Here is an 18,826-nt window from a genome sequence, read left to right as displayed (position 1 = left end):
GAGGCCCAGCAATCACTTGTCTAGCTTCCCACAGAGTTCTCGGGTACACCTGATCAGGTCCTAGGGATTTATCCACCGTTAACCGTTTCAAGGCATCCAGCACTTCCTCCTCTGTAATCTGGACATTTTGCAAGATGTCACCATCTATTTCCCTACAGCCTATATCTTCCATATCCTTTTCCACAGTAAATACTGATGCAAAATATTCATTTAGTATCTCCTCCATTTTCTGTGGCTCCACACAAAGGCCGTCTTGCTGATCTTTGAGGGGCCCTATTCTCTCCCTAGTTACCCTTTTGTCCTTAATATATTTGTAAAAACCCTTTGGAATCTCCTTAATTCTATTTGCCAACACTATCTCATGTCCCCGTTTTGCCCTCCTGATTTCCCTCTTAAGTATACTCCTACTTCCTTTATACTCTTCTAAGGATTCACTCGATCTATCCTGTCTATACCTGACATATGATTCCTTCTTTTTCTTAACCAAACCCTCAATTTCTTTAGTCATCCAGCATTCTCCATACCTACCAGCCTTCCCTTTCACCCTGACAGGAATATACTTTCCCTGGATTCTTGTTGTCTCATTTCTGAAGGCTTCCCATTTTCCAGCCGTCCCTTTACCTGCGAACATCTGCTTCCAATCAGCTTTCGAAAGTTCTTGCCTAATACCATCAAAATTGGCCTTTCTCCAATTTAGAACTTCAACTTTTACGTTGTTACGACACGGCGAAAACCGTTCTGCTAATTAAACCAAACGCATAGAAAAGTTCACCCCACCTTTTAATCTGTTAAAGTAGACAGAGAACTCCCAAATTCGACTATTTAATAAAAAATATCAATTTTATTCTTTAACTCTAAAGTGAGCGTTAAACAACAACTATTTACGACTCTGAGCCTCCTTTCCATTAAAAGGTCTGTTATCTACTTCACACTCTATAACAATATTCTGTTCCAATAAAGCCCCTATTAAATTTATAACAACTCAATTTTCAAAACCAGACAGTGGCTGTTGTCTCTGGTGTCGATCTTCCTCTGTTTGCTGATCTTTCTGGGTCATCTCGGTCTTCTGCTGCACGGTGTTTTCATGTGAAAAAGGTACCTTTGATAGAGAGTGTTTTCGGACAGTCTGTCTGACAATGGCAGACGGTGTTCTTTCTGCTTTTTATACCCCAAACATTGGATCATCTCATTGGTTCGATTTACTATTGTCAAAACAGTAAAATTCAAATTCAATTAGGTTTTTGTATCTTGGGGCATAATTTAAACTGCTTGGTTAAATTCAAACTGCTATGAAAACAATTGAGGTATCTAGGCTGCAACCAAAGGTTACAACTTTCAATTCTCCAGTACACTCTGTGCCTGCTAGTCAGTCGCATGACAGGTGCTTGCCAGCTTTCACTCTCTCTTAAAGGTACAGTACACACTTTCAAATTCCTAACAAATGTTGCTCATCATTAAAAACAATATCTCAGCACATGATTCACAGGTACCAGCAACAGTTAGCCCTCAATCATGGACATTGGCTTCTAACCTTCATTAACCTCTCACAACCATTATGGCACTTCTACAATGCACTTGCAAGATGCTCAGGAAGCACAGACTTCTACTGCAGGGAGCACTAGCAACTGGCATTGAAAGGTTGCTGCAAGCAAAGGCACCAGCTCACAGATTACTTCTCAGGGCTGTTCACTTACTCCCTAACAGCATGCTCACTTCACCTTGTTACATTGCTTTGTCATGCTACACCTGTTAGCATGTTGACATTTGAGCCAGAACCAAAAACCATCAGTATGTTGGGCATATTGACATGCTCTTTAGCATAGACACTCAGGGAGGTGACTTTTCAGTATGGATCTGGTGATGGAAGTAGGCAGCGAACATCTTGCTGTGGGGTGCACTGAGACATCTACATAACACCTACAGCACATGCTTGCTGTTTGCACAGTACATTCATTTAACCAAACGGCAACACTGAAAATGACAGCAGAATAGCTGCATATGGGCTCCTAACCGGAACTCTTCCACTCCATCTGCTTTTACTCTTCTCTGCCTGTTTTTTTTTTTTAATTCTTACTTTAATCTATTTACTTTCTGTGGAGAGTAAGTTGGAGCAGTGCAGAGGGGATCAGTGTAGAGCAAGGTGAGTCCAGCGCAGTGGAATGGAGACATCGCGGGACACGTGAGCCCAACATGATGGAGAGTGAGGTACCCTGGCGTCTGCAGCAGCAGCGAGCACAAGCAGCCCCAAGTTTGGCCCCGTCTGGAGGCAAGGCCCAGCGTGGTCTGGAGGCAAGGCCCAGTACTATCTGGAGGCAAGGCCCAGCGCAACCGGGAGGCAAGGCCTGGCCTGGTCTGGAGGCAAGGCCCAGTGCTATCTGGAGGCAAGGCCCAGCGCAATCTGGAGGCAAGGCCTGGCCTGTTCTGGAGACAAGGTCCAGAGCTGTCTGGAGGCAAGGCCTGGCCCGGTCTGGAGGCAAGGCCCAGCACAGTCTGCTTCAAGGACTGTAGTGCTGAACTTTTAAAAATATTGTTTATTTTCTAATTTATTCCTAAGAGTTTCTACCCAGGCACCTTGTACCTAAGATGGTGCAAAGAGCTGTAATGCCAGACTTCTTTCTCTTTATTTTTCTGATTTATTGCTAAGATCCTTTACCTGGGTACCTTGTACCTAAGATGGCAGCGTAAGTGACGAATTTGTAAACCTTTCACTGCAATTGTGTGAGTGCATGTGACAATAAACCTAAATTAATTCATGTCAGAAACTGGTGGTGGGTAGTCCTCAGCCCAATCATTTGGAGGGTTAGGGTGGTGGCTGCTGTCATTCAGGGGTGTCATCTTCATTTCATCCAGAGGCTTGGCCACAGTCAGTTAGCCAATTGAGGCACACATGATCAGAGGATATATCCAACCACAGTCCAGAGAATCGGCAATGGTGATTCCCTTCAGAGCAGAACCAGTAAGCAGGGAAATCAGGTATCATCAAACAGGGAGCTGCAAAGACAGCAGTCTAGCATCTGGTCATGGTCTAAGGACTGCTCTCAAAGTCAGTCAGAGGTCTGGAGCAAATACATTCCTGGGAGTCAGTCCATTCATCTTTCAGGAGGGTGCAAGGGAAGGCTTGTCAGGGCAGTGGGATATTACAGCCATAAAGGATGAGGAAGTCAAGACTGGGGGTTTGGAAACAAGCTGGTGGGGAAACCGAAGGTGTATGGGGTGTATGCAAAGTAGCATCAGAGGGTACGGTCCGCTATGTGGGGTGGTGACTTTGGCAGTGACCAACATCCCATCAATGACCAGGCTCAGGACTCTCAGTAGACAGTGGCAGCTGTCACTACTCCTACAGCCTGGAGCACTCTCCTGGACCTGTTGTATTTGAGGATCCATAAACCTTACAAGGCTAGTTACTGATGGACAGAAGTTACCCATTGTGGCCTTACCTAATGATAGCATTGGACAATCCCTTAACTGAATCACAGCAGATACATTTTGACAATAGAACTGCTGAAGATGCGGTTCAACTTCTTGAGCAGCTCTGGGGGCCCTGTCCAGTCAGGATGAGCTGCATCATGGTGGCGTTCTGTGGCTCTGCAAATTTGAGCACGCAAAGAGGCGATGTGCTGAGGAACTGGGGGAATGGAACCAGTCTTCCGAAGAGGAGGAAGGAGAAGACCCTGGGGAGGACAAGGCTCTCTTTGTATATGACAGAGCTCAGCTGTGTCAGCTGCTACCAGCCAGACAGCACCTCACTGACACATGGCTCCTGTAGATGAGAGCTGGATGCAGCAGACCATCACCAAATGTAAAACTGCTGTTGGTCAAAATGCTCACATTTCATTTGCCTTGCGGACATGAACTGCAGCCGCTATTAATTTCTTTTGTGTTCACTTTTGCTGGCTGGAAACAAAAGCTCATCTTCCGAAATGTTTGATTAGTCCCCTGTATGTGATGTTCCCTTACTGGACAATGACAAGATGCAGATCCCCAATGGGTAATGGGGACAGAGTCGAAGTAACTGAGAGACTGTATTTAGATGGGATGTAGCTAAAGACAGGTTGGCTATGTGGCCTGGTGGTTAAACAGTGACTAGGGTAAGACTATAGGGTTATGTGTGCAGGTAAAAAGTATAGGGTTATATGCATGTGTCTGCCATGCTGGCTATAAGCCATGGCTTAGTGGCTGTTGTGCCATGAAGGGTTCCCTGATAAAACTACACAGTAACATCAACAAGTTTCATCCCACCCTCAAACTCACCATGGACTACTCTCGACTGTCTGTCTCATTCTTGGACACGTGCGTCTCCATCAAGGACGGACACCTCAGCACCACACTCTACCGCAAACCCACAGACAACCTCACAATGTTACACTTCTCCAGCTTCCACCCAAAAGATATTAAAACAGCCATTCCCTATGGATACAAGCCCTACGCATACACCGGATCTGCTCAGATGAGGAGGAACGTGACGGACACCTGGAAGTACTCAAGGATGCCCTCACAGGAACGGGTATGATGTTCAACTCATCGACCGCCAGTTCCGACGTGCCACAGCAAGGAACCGTAGTGACCTCCTCAGGAGACAGACACGGGCTGCAACTGACAGGGTACCCTTCGTTGTTCAGTACTTCCCAGGGGCTGAAAAATTATGCCATGTTCTTCGTGACCTGCAACACAGTATCAATGAGGATGAGCACCTCACCAAGACCTTTCCCACACCTCCACTACTTGCCTTTAAACAACCGCCAAACCTCAAACAGATCATTGTTCGTAGCAAACTGCCCAGCTATCAGGACAACTCCATACAACCCTGTCACGGTGGACACTGCAAAACGTGTCAGATTGTGGACATAGATACCACTATTACGCGTGGGAACACCTCCCACCGTGTACATGGCAGGTACTCATGTGACTCAGCCAACATTGTCTATCTTATACGTTGCAGGCAGGGATGCCCGGAGTCATGGTATATTGGGGAAACCGAGCAAAGGCTACGACAACGGATGAATGGGCACCGCACAACAATCAACAGACAGGAGGGTTCCCTCCCAGTTGGGGAACACTTCAGTGGTCCAGGACATTCAGCCTCGGACCTTCGGGTGACCATCCCCCAAGGTGGACGTCGGGACAGACAGCAGAGTAAAGTGGCCGAGCAGAGGCTGATAGCTAAGTTCGGTACCCATAGGGAGGGCCTCAACCAGGACCTTGGGTTCATGTCACATTACAGGTGATCACCATTGCACTACACACACACACAGATATTCCTACACACACACACTCTCACATACACACGGACACAGGTACACACAGACGCGCACACAGACACCCACACACACCCTTATAGACACACAGACTCCCACACATGCACCCCCTCACAGACTTAAGACACTCTGCACTCACTACACACACATACACACACTTTCTCACACTCACAACCCCCACCCCAGGCAGACACGCACACACAGACAAAGACCCACATGCACATATATATTTTGTGTGGTGAATTTTTTTGGTACTTTCAGAGTTACATTGCACTTTGCTCAAAAACCACATACATTCATATAGAACTCTGAGCTCAAAAATGCATGAATTTATGTAAAACTCTGTTATCTCACTTTTTAGATTGGAATCAATCTAAACATCAGGTCATAGACAGAGAACACAGGGGGCTAATACTTTCAACATATTGTCTAGCTATCACCATTGTTAACAGCTAACCCGAGAATGCAACTTTAAAAAAAAGTGTTTTGTGATTTACACATGAAAGAAGTGAAGCTATCACTGTATTCTAACAGATGAAAGGCTTAACAGACAATCAATTCTTCAATGTATAATTTCAGTTACATCACACTGCAAATTTTTGCTATAAATTCTGTGTTACGATCGAGCCCTCCACAATCACCTGATGAAGGAGCGTCGCTCCGAAAGCTAGTGTGCTTCCAATTAAACCTGTTGGACTATAACCTGGTGTTGTGTGATTTTTAACTTTGTACACCCCAGTCCAACACCGGCATCTCCAAATCATGAAATATAAATGTCACTGAAGCAGAAAATCTATGGTGCAGTAGGTGGTCCTTTGACCCATCATGTCGATACCTGCTGATAGAGAGCTGTTTAATCTAATTTCACTCACAGATCTTGATCTGTAGATCTGTACGTTACATTACATCAAATGCACATCCAAGTATTTTTAATGACTGGTAAAGGAGAACAAAATCCCCCTAATCCTTCTACCAGTTACATTAGACCTTTGTAACTGAATATTGATTTCTTACTATTTACCCAAACCAGCGTGTTCACAAATTGCACAACTTCTTACCTTCCTCTATTCCAAAGATAATTCTAACCTATCCACTCTTTCCTTAAAGCTGTAGTTCTCCAATTCTGGCTTTCTTTGTAAATCTCTTCTCTATCATCCTTAGTGTAATTACATCCTTCTTACAATGTGGTGACTAGAACTACCAAGCGATACTCTGACTCCAGCTAATGTTTTGCATAATTATGCATACATTCCCCACTGTTATGCTTTATCTCCTACCTTCTTAACCATCTTCTCTTCCTGCTATCTTCATAGATCAGTCGAAATACACTACATTTCTCAGTATCTTACCGTCCTATATATGTCCTTTCCTTTCATTTCCCCACACTTCTCTGAACTAAATTGCATTTGAAGCCTTTCTGGCCAATCTGACTAGACCACTGAAATCTCCCTTCAGTCTGGTGTCTTTGTTTTCATAATCAACCTTACAGGTAATTTTTAAGTTAGATGTAAACTTCTTAATCATCCTCCTTCATTTAAGACCAAATCATTAGCTATATACTACAAACTATATAGGGAGTAGCTCTGAGTCCTTCAGAACATCACTGGAAAAACATTCCAGTTCCTAAAATCCCACTGAAAAAATCTTCACACAAAAGTGTTTTAACATCAAAAAGACTTAAAGTATAACTGAGCCATTTGTAATGTGTTTTTCAAGAAATATTGTCCTTGGATTTAGAATTCTTTAAAATGCAGATGGAAACTACCAATAAGAAAACCATTCTTGGTCTGCTGAGTCACTTCTTGGAGAATGGACTTGTTAAACATTAACACCGTGTTAAGTGTTGTTAACCATAAACACAAACATTAACACTATTCTCACACTTTACACAAACATTAACTCTAAGTACAAAACCTAATGGTAGTTCAAGCTTCATAATATTTTTCTTAATGCTTACTGAGGGTATATTTTCCAGGAATTTTGTGGGCCAAACAAATTGATTGTCTTTGCTTTCATATCTTTAACCATGTTCATTCATGACAATCTATAACAATTAAGATTATGCAACGACAAACTACACTTCTGCATTGCCACTTCCAGAAGTCATGTTGGTGTCCCTTACTTTCCGGCTAAACATGAATGGGAAGGCTTTCTTAAAGGACTTCCTAAAGCTTGCTCCCATAAAACCATAAACAATGGGATTGATGCAGGAGTTGGCATATGACATGCAGTTAGCCCAAGTCTTGATCTTGTAGGTCACGTAGTTGGCCTGGAAATTTGGGTAAAATGCCTGGAACAGGATGAAGAGCTGGATAGGTCCCCAACAGATTGTAAACAGGAGCACAATTACCACCACCATTTTAGAAATCTTGCTTCTCATTGCTATTGTTCTTTCAGACAAATGTTGAACCTGGTTGAAAACAGATACATGTTAGTATTGCAATCTCAAAAGACAATTATACCAAATTCAAATTGTGAAATCAAGGATCTGATGAGACCAATTGACAACTAAAGAAGGACTGAGAAAAGAGCATTTGGCCCTGCTTAGTACTTGCTCATGTTATTTATACAACTCTTTGCTGTGCAACTATCCCACATTTTCTGCTTCCCCTTCAGGAACATTTTTCTTCAATGCCCTTATCAACTTAATTGTTTATATATTTGAAACTTATCAATTCCAATGTATAAAATGGTTAGAGATCATAGAAGAGTACAGCCCAGATACAGGCCCTCCAGCCCATCATATCTGCGTTAAACATAATGCCATTCTGAACTAATCCCATCTGCCTGCAAAGAAGAACAAAGAACAAAGAAAATTTATAGCCCAGGAACAGCCCTTCGGCCTCCAAGCCTGTGCCGATTCAAATCAACTGTCTAAACCTATCGCCCAATTCCTAAGAATCTGTATCCCTCTGCTCCCCACCTATTAATGCATCTGTTCAGATGCACCTTAAATAAATCTACCATGCCTGGCTCTACCACCTCTACCACCTCTTGTTATTGAATCTCTCACCCTGGGAAAATAGCTTATCTCTATCCACCCCGTCTATACCCTTCATGATTTTGTAAACCTCAATCAGGTCCTCCCCTCAATCTCCTTTTTTCTAATGAAAACAATCCTAACCTACTCAAACTCTCTTCACAGCTAGCATCTTCAATACCAGGCAACATCCTCATAAACCTTCTCTGCACCCTCTCCAAAGCGTCCACATCCTTTTGGTAATGTGGCGACCAGAACTGTACACAGTATTCTAAATGCGGCCGAACCAAAGTCTTGTAAATTTTTAACATGACTTGCCAGCTCTTATACTCAATACCCTGTCTGATGAAGGCAAGCATACCATATGACTTCTTGACTACTCTATTCACCTGTACAGCAACCTTCAGGGTACAATGGACCTGAACTCCCAGATCTTTCTGCTCATCAACTTTTTCCAAGGTTCTTCCTTTTACAGTATAGTTCACTCCAGAAGTAGAGCTTCTAAAATGCATCACCTCACATTTGCATGGATTGTACTCCATCTGCTAGTTCTCCGTCCAACTCTCCAGTCTATCTATATCCTCCTGTATTCTCTGACAGCTACTCCACCAATCTTCGTGTCATCTGCAACTTACTGATCAGACCACCAATGCCCTCTTCCAGATATTGTATGTATATCACAAACAACAGTGGCCCCAATACTGACCCTGCAGAACACCACTGGGCACCTTTCTCCTTTTCAAGAAACTCCCTTCAACTACTACTCTGTCTCCTGTTGCTCAACCAGTTCTTTATCCACCTAGCTAGAACACTCCGCACACAATGTGACTTCACTTTCTCCATTAGTTTACCATGGGGAACCTTATCAAACGCCTTACTAAAGTCCATGTACATGACATCTACAGCCTTTCCTTCATTTATCAACTTGGTCACTTCCTCAAAGAACTCTATTAAGTTGTAAGACACGATGTTCCCGTACAAAACCATGTTGCCTATCACTGATAAGTCCATTCCCTTCCAAATATAAATAGATCCAATCCCTCCGTACTTTCTCCAGCAACTTTCCCACCACTGACGTCAGGCTCACTGGTCTGTAGTTACCTGGAATATCCCTAATACCTTCTTGAAAAGGGGGACAACATGAGCAACCCTCCAATCCTCCGGCACCTCACCTGTGTTTAAGGATGCTAAGGGCTTTTGCCTGAAATGTCAATTTTCCTGCTCCTCGGATGCTGCCTGATCTGCTGTGCTTTTCCAGCACCACTCTAATCTAAACTATAAAGATACTTGTCAGGGCCTCAGCTATTTACTCTTTCGCCTCCATCAGCAACTTGGGATAAATCCCATCAGGTCCTGGGGATTTGGCCATCTTAATATCCTTTAGCCCACCCAACACATCCTCCCTCCTTATGTCAATATGATCCAGAGTTATCAAACTTCTATCTCTAATCTCAACATTCATCATGTTCCTCTCCTCCATGAACACTGATGCAAATCTCACATATTTTCTCAGGTTCGACACACAACTTTCCTTCCTTATCCTTTAGTGGACCAACCCTTTCCCTAGTTATCCTCTTACCTCTTATATATGAATAAAAGGCCTTGGATTCTCCTTAATTCTGCTTGCTAAAGTTATTTCACGACCCCTTTTAGCCTGTTTGATTCCTCACTTAAGACTGGTTCTACTCTCCCAATATTCCTCCAGGGCCGGTTCTGTTTTTAGCAGCCTGGACCTTATGTACACTTCCGTTTTCCTCTTGGTTAGTTGCACAATTTCTCCTGTTGTCCACAGTTCACAAATCTTGCCTTTCCTATCCCTTGTTTTCAAAGGGATATGCCTATCCTGCACTATCTTTAACCAATCTTTGAAAGCCTCCCACTTATCAAATGTGGACTTCCCTTCAAATAGCTGCCTTCAATCCGCATTTCCCAGCTCCTGATGAATTTTGATATAATTGGCCTTGGCCCAGTTTAGTACTCTTCCCTTAGGACCACTCTTATCTTTGTACCCGAGTATTCTAAAATTCAGAATTGTGGTCGCTGTTCCCAAAGAAATCCCCCACTACAATTTCTACAACCTGACCTGGCTCATTTCCCAACACCAGGTCCAATATGGCCCCTTCCCTCATTGGACTATTGACATACTGCTTTAGAAAACTTTCCTGGATGCTCCTTACAAATTCTGCCCCACCCAGACCTCTGACACTCAGTGTACCCCAGTCAATGTTGCCTATACATCTTTCCATAATGTGTTTACCTATTTGTTCTTCCACCTCACGCTCACTGTTGGGAGGCCTATAGTTCAGCCCCAACAATGTAACTGTACCCTTCTTATTTCTCAGCTCTACTCACTGTGCCTCACTACTCAAGCCCTCCATAGTGTCTTCCTTTAGCACAGCCGTGATATCATCCCTGACCAGCAATGCAACTCCTCCCATAATTTTACTCCCTCGCTGTCCTGTCTGAAGCATCTATATCCTGAAACATTTAGTTGCCAATTATGCCCTTCCTTCAACCAAGTCTCTGTGATCGCAATCTTTCATTTCTACGCTGGCTAGCATATGGCACTGAGAGCAATCCTGAGATCACTACCTTTGAGGTCCTCATCTTTAACTTCTCTCCTAGCTTCCTCAGTTCTGCTTTCAGGATCACATCTCATTTTTTACTTATATCATTGATGCCAATGTACACCATGACAACTGGCTGTTCATCCTCCCTTTTCAGAATGCTCTGCAGCCGACCGGTGACATCCCTGACCCAAGCACCTGGGAGGAAACATACCATCCGAGAGTCTCGTTTTCAGCCACGGAACCACCTATTTACTCCCCTTACAATAAAATTCCCCAATGACTATGGCCCTATGAGTCTTTTTCCCGCCCTTCTGAACAGCAGAGCCCGCTACGATGCCATGATCCTGGCAACTGCTGTCCTCCCCTGGTGAACCATCTCCCCCAAAAGTATTCAAAACCATATATCTGTTTTGGAGAGAGATGACGACAGGGGACACCTGCACTACCTTCCTGCTCTTTCTCTGCCTTTTGGTCACCCATTCACTTCTCCCTCAGCAATTCTAACCTGCTGTGTGACCAGTTCACTAAACATGCTATTCACAACCTCCTCAGCATTGCGGATGCTCCACAGTGAGTCCATCCGCAGCTCCAGAGCCATCAAACGGTCAAGCAAGAGCTGCAGCTGGACACACTTCTTGTAAGTGTAAGAGTCAGGGACTTCGGCCACGTCCCTGAGCTCCCACATCAAGTAAGAGGCACATGCCACAGGTCTGAGGTCCTCTGCCATTGTAAGCCTTAGCATTAACTCAACTAATACCAACAATGCACTTAAATATGTAAAAGAGTCCTTTTCTTCTGGTTAGAGGAGAGGGTACAAGGGAGATACTCTACGTGTAGTATCTCGGGTTTAGTCACTGCCCAAATATATACTAGGTCCTTACCTTCCGAGCAACCTCCTGGTCCCAAAGTCACCTCTGCTCTGTCTCCCGCTGCTCCCGGACAGGAAAAAGGCCATGGGCTTCGAAGGTAAGTATTTATACTGTTCAATTACCTTCCCAGCAACCTCCTGGTCCCAATGTCACCTCCTCTCTGTCTCCTGCTGCTCCCGGACAGGAAAAAGAGCACGAATGCATGTGCTCCATATTCCTCTATTCTCTGTCTGTTCATGTATCTGTAAATGCCTCTTGAATTTTGCTATCGTATCTGCTTCTAACTCCTTCCCAGGCAGCAGGTTCCAGGTACCTACCACCTTCTGTGTAAAAAAGCTTTCCTCCTTTCACCTTAAACCCATGCCTCCTAGTAGAACCATAGAAATGATATAGAATAGAAAGAGGCCGTTTGGCCATCTTGTCCATGCCTTACCAAAGACACCCAGCTGGCCTGTCTAAACCACCTTCCTACTCATGACCCCTAGCCCTGCAGCTGACAGCATTTAAGGTGCAGATCCAGGTACTTTCTAAACGACTTTAGAGTCTCTGCCTCCAACACCAACTCAGGCAATGAATTCCAGATAGCCAACCACCCTCTGTGTAAAAACTGATTTTCCTTATGTTCCCTCTAATCCTTCTGTCATTCAGCTTGAATCTCTGACCCCTTGTTTTTGAACTCTCTGCCAAGAGAAACAGGTTTTCCACTGTCTATTCTAGCTAAATTGTATATCTCAATTATGTCACTTCTCAGCTGTCTCTGTTCCAAGGAAAACAACCCCAACCTCTCCAATCTCTCCTCATAGCTACAACTCTCCAGAGTGTAATATTGGAGTATAACTTCTCTGTACTCTCCAGAGCAATTACATCCTTCCTGTGACGTGGTGACCAGAACTGCACACAATACTCCAGCTGTGGCCTCACCAGTGTTTTATACAGTTTCGTTATTATATCCCTACTTTTGTATTCTATATTTCCAATGATGAAGGACAGCATTCCATTTACCTTCTTTACAACTTTACCTACCTGTGCTGCTACCTTTAGGGACCTATGCATATGCACTCCAAGATCTCTCACTTCATCTACCCCTCGCAATACATTCCTGTTTATTGTATATTCCCTTTTACTAGGAACTTGGACCCCAAGATCCCTCTGTATGTTGACGCTCTCAAGGGTTCTGCCATTTATTGCATACTCTCCTCTTGTATTTGACCTCCCAAAAACGCATCATCTCATGCTTATCCAGATTAAACTCCATTTGGCATTTCTCCTTCCACCTTTCCAGCTGGTCTATATCCCATTGCATCCTTTGATATCCTTCCTCACTATCCACAACTCCATCGATTTTCGTGTCATTTGCAAACTTTCCATTCAGACCACCCACATTTTCAACCAAATCATTTCAGGGCTCCCAGCACTAACTCTCACAGAACACTACTGGTCACAGATTTCCAGTCAGAAAAACACCCCTCCAGAACTACCCTCTGTCTTCTATGGAAAAGCCAACTTTGCATCTAACTTGCCAAATCACCATGGATTCCTTGTGATTTGACCTTCTGGACCAGCCTAGCACATGGACCTTGTCAAATCATAGAATCCCTACAGTGTGGAAAGAGGCCATTTGGTCCATCGAGTCCGCACCAACCCTCTGAAGAGCATCCTGCCCAGATCTAGTCCCCACTATATCCCCATAACCCTGCATTTACCATGGCTAATCCAGCTAGCTTGCACATCCCTGGGCACTATGGGGCAATTAAGCATGGCCAATGAACCTAACCTGAACATCTTTGGACTGAGGGAGGAAACTGGAGCACCCAGCAGAAACCCACAAGGACATAGGGAGAACATGCAAACTCCAGACAGACAGTCAACCAAGGATGGAATCAAACCTGGGTCCCTCGCACTGTGAGGCAGCAGTGCTAATCACTGAGCCACCATGCCACAACCGTAGCAAACAATCTTGATTATGAATGTTGTAGGACATGTCTCTAATTTCCCTTCCCTTGTATTGGAGCATAGCAGTCAACTGCCCTATTAACATCTGTTGAATGCCTCCTGAAATATGAAATCAAATAGTTGATGGCTGGTGAAGTTTGGGCTTCAGTTACCATACAGTCTTGAAAAGAGTGGCTACCTCTCCTATGGCGTCCAACTTCAAATTTGTTTTTAGGCATTGAATATAATATCTGCATTCCTCAAAGATTCTTTCGGTGTCTCTTGTTTGCTGGCTATTACTTAATTATTCTCCCTTTAGGTTTTTGAGTTGGGAGCTTGCAGCATTCACAATCGCTCCACCTTCCACAGTAAAGGGGCTTAGAGCAGGACAATTCTCTCCCCAGTGCCACAGCGGGAAGTTTAAAGGCAGCGCTGCATTCTTTTTGGCTTTGTCTTTTAACAATTCTTTTTCTGGCCAATGAACTGCACCGTATCAGTCATATGAAGACCTAAAGGTGCTCTATCCCCTTAAATTGAAGCACAATTTCTTCAGTTACTAGGGGTCATGAGTTCCAGATGAGAAGGGAAAAGTTTAAGGGAGATTTACATGGAAAGTTCTTTATGCAGAGGGTGATGGTTGCCTGAAACACATTGCCAGCCGAGGTGGTAGCGGTGGGCACAATAGTGTCATTGAAGATGTATCTAGACAGATACATGAATGGCAGGGAGCAGAGGGATACAGATCCTTAGAAAATAGGCGCCAGGTTTAGATAGAGGATCTGGATCGGTGCAGGCTTGGAGGGCCGAGGGGCCTGTTCCTGTGCTGTAATTTTCTTTGTTATTCACAAATCTTCTCCGGTTGAAATTATCAGTGCCAGTTGCAGATAGTGCAGCCTGGTTTGGGTTCTCTGTGTGGCAAAGAAACTTGGGCAGTGGAAGGACTTCACAACAAGGTTAGCTTGCAGAGCAATGTCAGGGCTTAGGTTAAACTTTTCTCCGCCTATTTCACGTATTGGTCAAGGCCATTTGGCATCATTTCTGTAGGTCCCATTTAACACTAGTATCTGCCTACTCTGATCTCTGTCTGGTGCACCTAACACAGGCGCCTATCCTCTCTGACTTCTGGCAGTTTTGTTTACCACCAGAGTCTGCTACACATTCTGTCAGTTTTTTTGTCATTATTTCCTGGTCTTGTCCTACTGTGATCTCTGGTGGTTGTTTGGCTGCTCAGTTTTCTGCCGTACTTTCTCTCAAGGACAGGTAGGACCGTTCAAGAGGGCGGTGCTAAGTTGGAAGGTTGGGACTGGCATATGGTGGGGGAGAGGAAATAGGGAAACTGGTGAAATCCATATTGATTCCATGTGGCTGGCGTGTCCCAAAGTGGAAGATGAGGCATTCTTCATCCAGGCATTGGGTGGTAAGGGTTTGGTGATGAAGGAGGCCCTGGACCTGCATGTCCTTGGTGGAGCAGTCCTCACTTTCTATAGTTGATTTTAACCTTACTGCAAAGTTTCTTCCAAAGATGCATACCTTGAAAAAGATCTCCTCCTCCCTTCATAAGGATCTTAGTGGTTCCTTCTCTCACTGTACCCCCCCAGGTCCTCTCCTCTGCCCTGAAGGTCTTCAGCTACACAATCTTCGCCAAGAACATGCAAGTCCTTGGCCTCCTCCACGGCCAAACTCTTGCCACTGACGCCTGGAGGAAGAATGCCTCATCTTCTGCTTTGGGACACTCTGGCCACACCGTTTCAATGTGGATTTCACCAGTTTCCCTATTTCCTCTCCCCCCATCTTATGCTAGTCCCAACCTTCCAACTCGGCACCGCTCTCCTGAGCAGTCCTACCTGTCCATCTTCCTTCCCACCTATCTGCTCTACCCTCCTCTCCAATCAACTTCAATAGTGAGACAATCAAATCAATATTTCCCTCAAGAAAGCCTGACTATGTAACTATCTATAGCCTGATTATGAAACTATCCATTTATTTCATCATTGTAAGCTCAGTCCAGTTACAAAAATCCACCTTTTTGATTTGATAATCACATTCAACATAGTGTGTAAAGCAAAAAGTTGAAATTATAAAGAAACTTTGGCCATGTTGGCCTTAATTTTACTTCTAAGGATTATTGATCTGAAACATTAATCCTGTTTCTCTCTTCACAGATTGTGTCATATTTCCAGCATTTTCAGTTTATATTGCCATTAATTTTACTCTGTAAATCTACATAATTCTACAATCCTTTTAATACAAGGCACAAGAAGATTAATTTCTTACTCCTGTACAATGGAGCAGTTTAGCTGGTTCTGACCCTTCTACATATTAATGTCTGATTATTGTAGGACTTACAAAGCTGAACCCAGCTTTGTCCGATTCTGGTCCACAACCACCTGAAGATGGAGCAGCACTTTGAAAGCTAGTGTGCTTCCAAATAAATCTGTTGGACTATAACCTGGTGTTGTGTCATTTTTAGCTTTGTCCACCCCAGTCCAACATTGGCTCCTCCAAATTAAAGCTGAAATTGGTTTTCCTGGGAACATGATAGCCTCTGATTGGCACTACAACTGTACAAAAATCTTTACAGCCAGCTTATACCACCATGAAGCTTTCTGTCCAAGATTTTGAAAAAATAATTCTACATTTTGGATTGAGGTTTTCAATGGAAGGTCTAACCATTCTTATTGAAATCTAAGTTGCAGACTGTTAGAACACTCTGGTCTTCCAGCTGTTTTAACTTTGCTTACTTCCCTTTCTTGAACCCTCAGAGAGTACGAAGATCAATTTTGTAAATCGTCGTTCATTGTTGCAAGTTACCACTGGCCACTCCCCTTTGTAATGTCAGTTTGCTTTTAATAAAAGATTTCAGCTGACATGATCAAATATGAAATTCAATAGTGAGGTTTGAGTTTCGGGTGAAACAGTTTTCAGATTTTAAAAAATGACAGCATACGACTAGTTAGAAAGCAAACCTGATAGTTCTTGTCAACGTTTAGAAAGAAAACTCAGCCAAAACATAAGTCATCGCTTTTATTACCACGTTCCCCCTTTCCTTCGAAGGCTAAGGTACGCCATCTAGAGACCAAATTATCGATGAAAATTCCCTTTTGATGTTTAGCTTAAGAAATGAATTAAATTTTGCACACACCTGATAGTTGTTGTCAATGGGTTCAACAACAGGTTGTCCAACTCTCTTTAACATCAGGGAGTAGCACAAAGAGATGGTGAGCAAAGGCAGAAGATAGACAGCAAGGAAGTGGTACAGTATGAAGCCTTTCTGATGGGAATCTGATGGAAATGCCTCAGCACAATATGTTCTTGGTCCATACCAGTAACCTTTTTCAATCTTCTGGTACATGATAATTGGCAAAGAGAGAATCAAGGAACCTACAATCAAAAAGCACTGATGTTACTGAGGCCGCCAATTATCCTACATGCATCAAAGATAGCAATACAAGACTGCCATTAACTCGAGATGCTTGGTGCGCAAATGTGTTAGAACCTCTGACATGTATTATACCTTATAGTCCTGTATCCATTTCTCATTCTTTACAATTTATATTCACTATTGGAGACTATGTTGCAAGTTTTGTAAGTGCAATCTGGTTGGGGTAAAGTCTCACCTTGCTTTTTGTAAATAGCCAAAGGATATGATGTTTGATATGATCTGCTGGTTTTTGGAACATACAGCCTACATACCCGGCATCACTCTGGCACAAAAATTCAATTGCCACTTTACGCAGATGGAGTTTAATTTGGATAAATGCAAGGTATTGCATTTCTATAAAACAAACAAGGGCAGAACTTCTACAGTTAACGATAGGGCTCTGGGTAGTTTTGTAGAACAGAGAGACCTACGTTTTAGGTACATAATTCTTTGAAATTTGCATCACATGTAGACAGGGTGGTTAAGAAGGCATTTAGCATGCTTGCCTTCTTTGCTCTGACGTTGGAGTACAGAAGTTGGGACATCATGTTGAGGTTGTACAGGACATTCATGGGGGCTTCACCTGGAGTACTGTGTGCAGTTCAGGTCACACTGCTATAGGAAGGATATTATTAAATTGGAGAGTGTTCAGAAAAGAATGCTGCCAGGACTGGAGGGTTTGAGTTGTAAAGATAGGCTGGAACTTTATTCACTGGAGTGTAAGAGGTTAAGGGGTAACCTTATAGAGGTTTATAAAATCATGAGGGGCAGAGATAAGGTGAATAGCAAGGATCTTTTACCTATAGTGGGGAATTCAAGACTAGGGGGCATATTTTTAAATGAGAAGAGAAAGATTAAAAAGGACACAAGGGGCAATGTTTTTACACAGAGAGTGGTTTGCGTATGGAATGAACTGCCAGATGAAGTGATGAATGCAGGTACAGTTACAACATTTAAAAGACATTTGGATAAGTACATGAATAGAAAAAGTTTAAAGAAATATGGGAGAAAGTAAGGACTGCAGATGCTGGAGCGTCAGAGTTGAAAGGTGTGTTGCTGGAAAAGCACAGCAGGTCAGGCAGCATCCAAGGAGCAAGAGGGTCGACATTTCAGGTGACCAATTTAACACGGACATCTATTTCAAACTCATTGGCTCCCACAGCTACCTGGACCACACCTCCTCCCACCCCACCTCCCCGCTCCCTCCACGTATAAACGGGAGCCCTTACTCCCAATTCCTCCGCCTCACCCATACCTGCTCTCAGGAGGAGCAATTCCACTCCAGGACATCCCAGATGGCCTCCTATTTCAAGGACCACAATTTCCCCTTCCATGTGATCAACAATGCCCTCCACATCTCCTCCACTTCCTGCACCTCTGCCCTTGATTTCCACCCCTCCAACCACAAAGAGAATAGAACCCCATTCCTCACCTTCCATCCCACGAATCTCCAATTACAGCACATTGTCCTCAGCCTTTTCTGCCACCTACAATCAGACCCCACCACCAGAGATATAATTCCCTCCCCACCCCTATCTGTATTCCACAGAGATTATTCCCTCCGTGACTCCCTCATTAGGTCCACATCCCGCACCAATGCACCCTCTACATCCGGCACCTTCCATTGCCACCACAGGAGATGTGAAAACCTACACCCACACCTCCCCCCTCACCTCCGTCCAAGGGCTCAAAGGATCTTTTCACGTTCAGCAGAGATTTTCCTGCACATCCACCCATCTCATCTACTGTGTCCATTGCTCTTAAAGTGGTGTCCTCTACATTGGGGAGTTGAACAACAA

The 18,826-nt window shown here is 43.8% G+C and overlaps 1 protein-coding gene across 1 annotated transcript in view; it reads right to left on the bottom strand.

The window, feature by feature from the left end:
* Window positions 1-524: 524 nt before the first annotated feature.
* kiss1ra (KISS1 receptor a) overlaps window positions 525-18,826 on the bottom strand; it is a 44,396-nt gene continuing 26,094 nt past the window's right edge. Inside the window, exons 4-5 of the mRNA XM_087990529.1 lie at window positions 16,749-16,987; window positions 525-7,665 (exon numbers count right to left, since the gene is read on the bottom strand). Coding sequence (XP_087846655.1) covers window positions 7,330-7,665; window positions 16,749-16,987 — 575 coding nt within the window. The 3' untranslated portion in view covers window positions 525-7,329. The remainder of the gene's footprint in view (window positions 7,666-16,748; window positions 16,988-18,826) is intronic.

This window comes from Chiloscyllium plagiosum, unplaced genomic scaffold, assembly GCF_037043375.1.
Source record: "Chiloscyllium plagiosum isolate Xiang-an unplaced genomic scaffold, Cpla_swu_hap1 HiC_scaffold_9, whole genome shotgun sequence".
Classification (NCBI taxonomy): Eukaryota; Metazoa; Chordata; class Chondrichthyes; order Orectolobiformes; family Hemiscylliidae; genus Chiloscyllium; species Chiloscyllium plagiosum.
The sequence above is the reverse complement of the archived record's forward strand: the minus strand, read 5'-3'. Positions and strand labels throughout refer to the sequence as shown.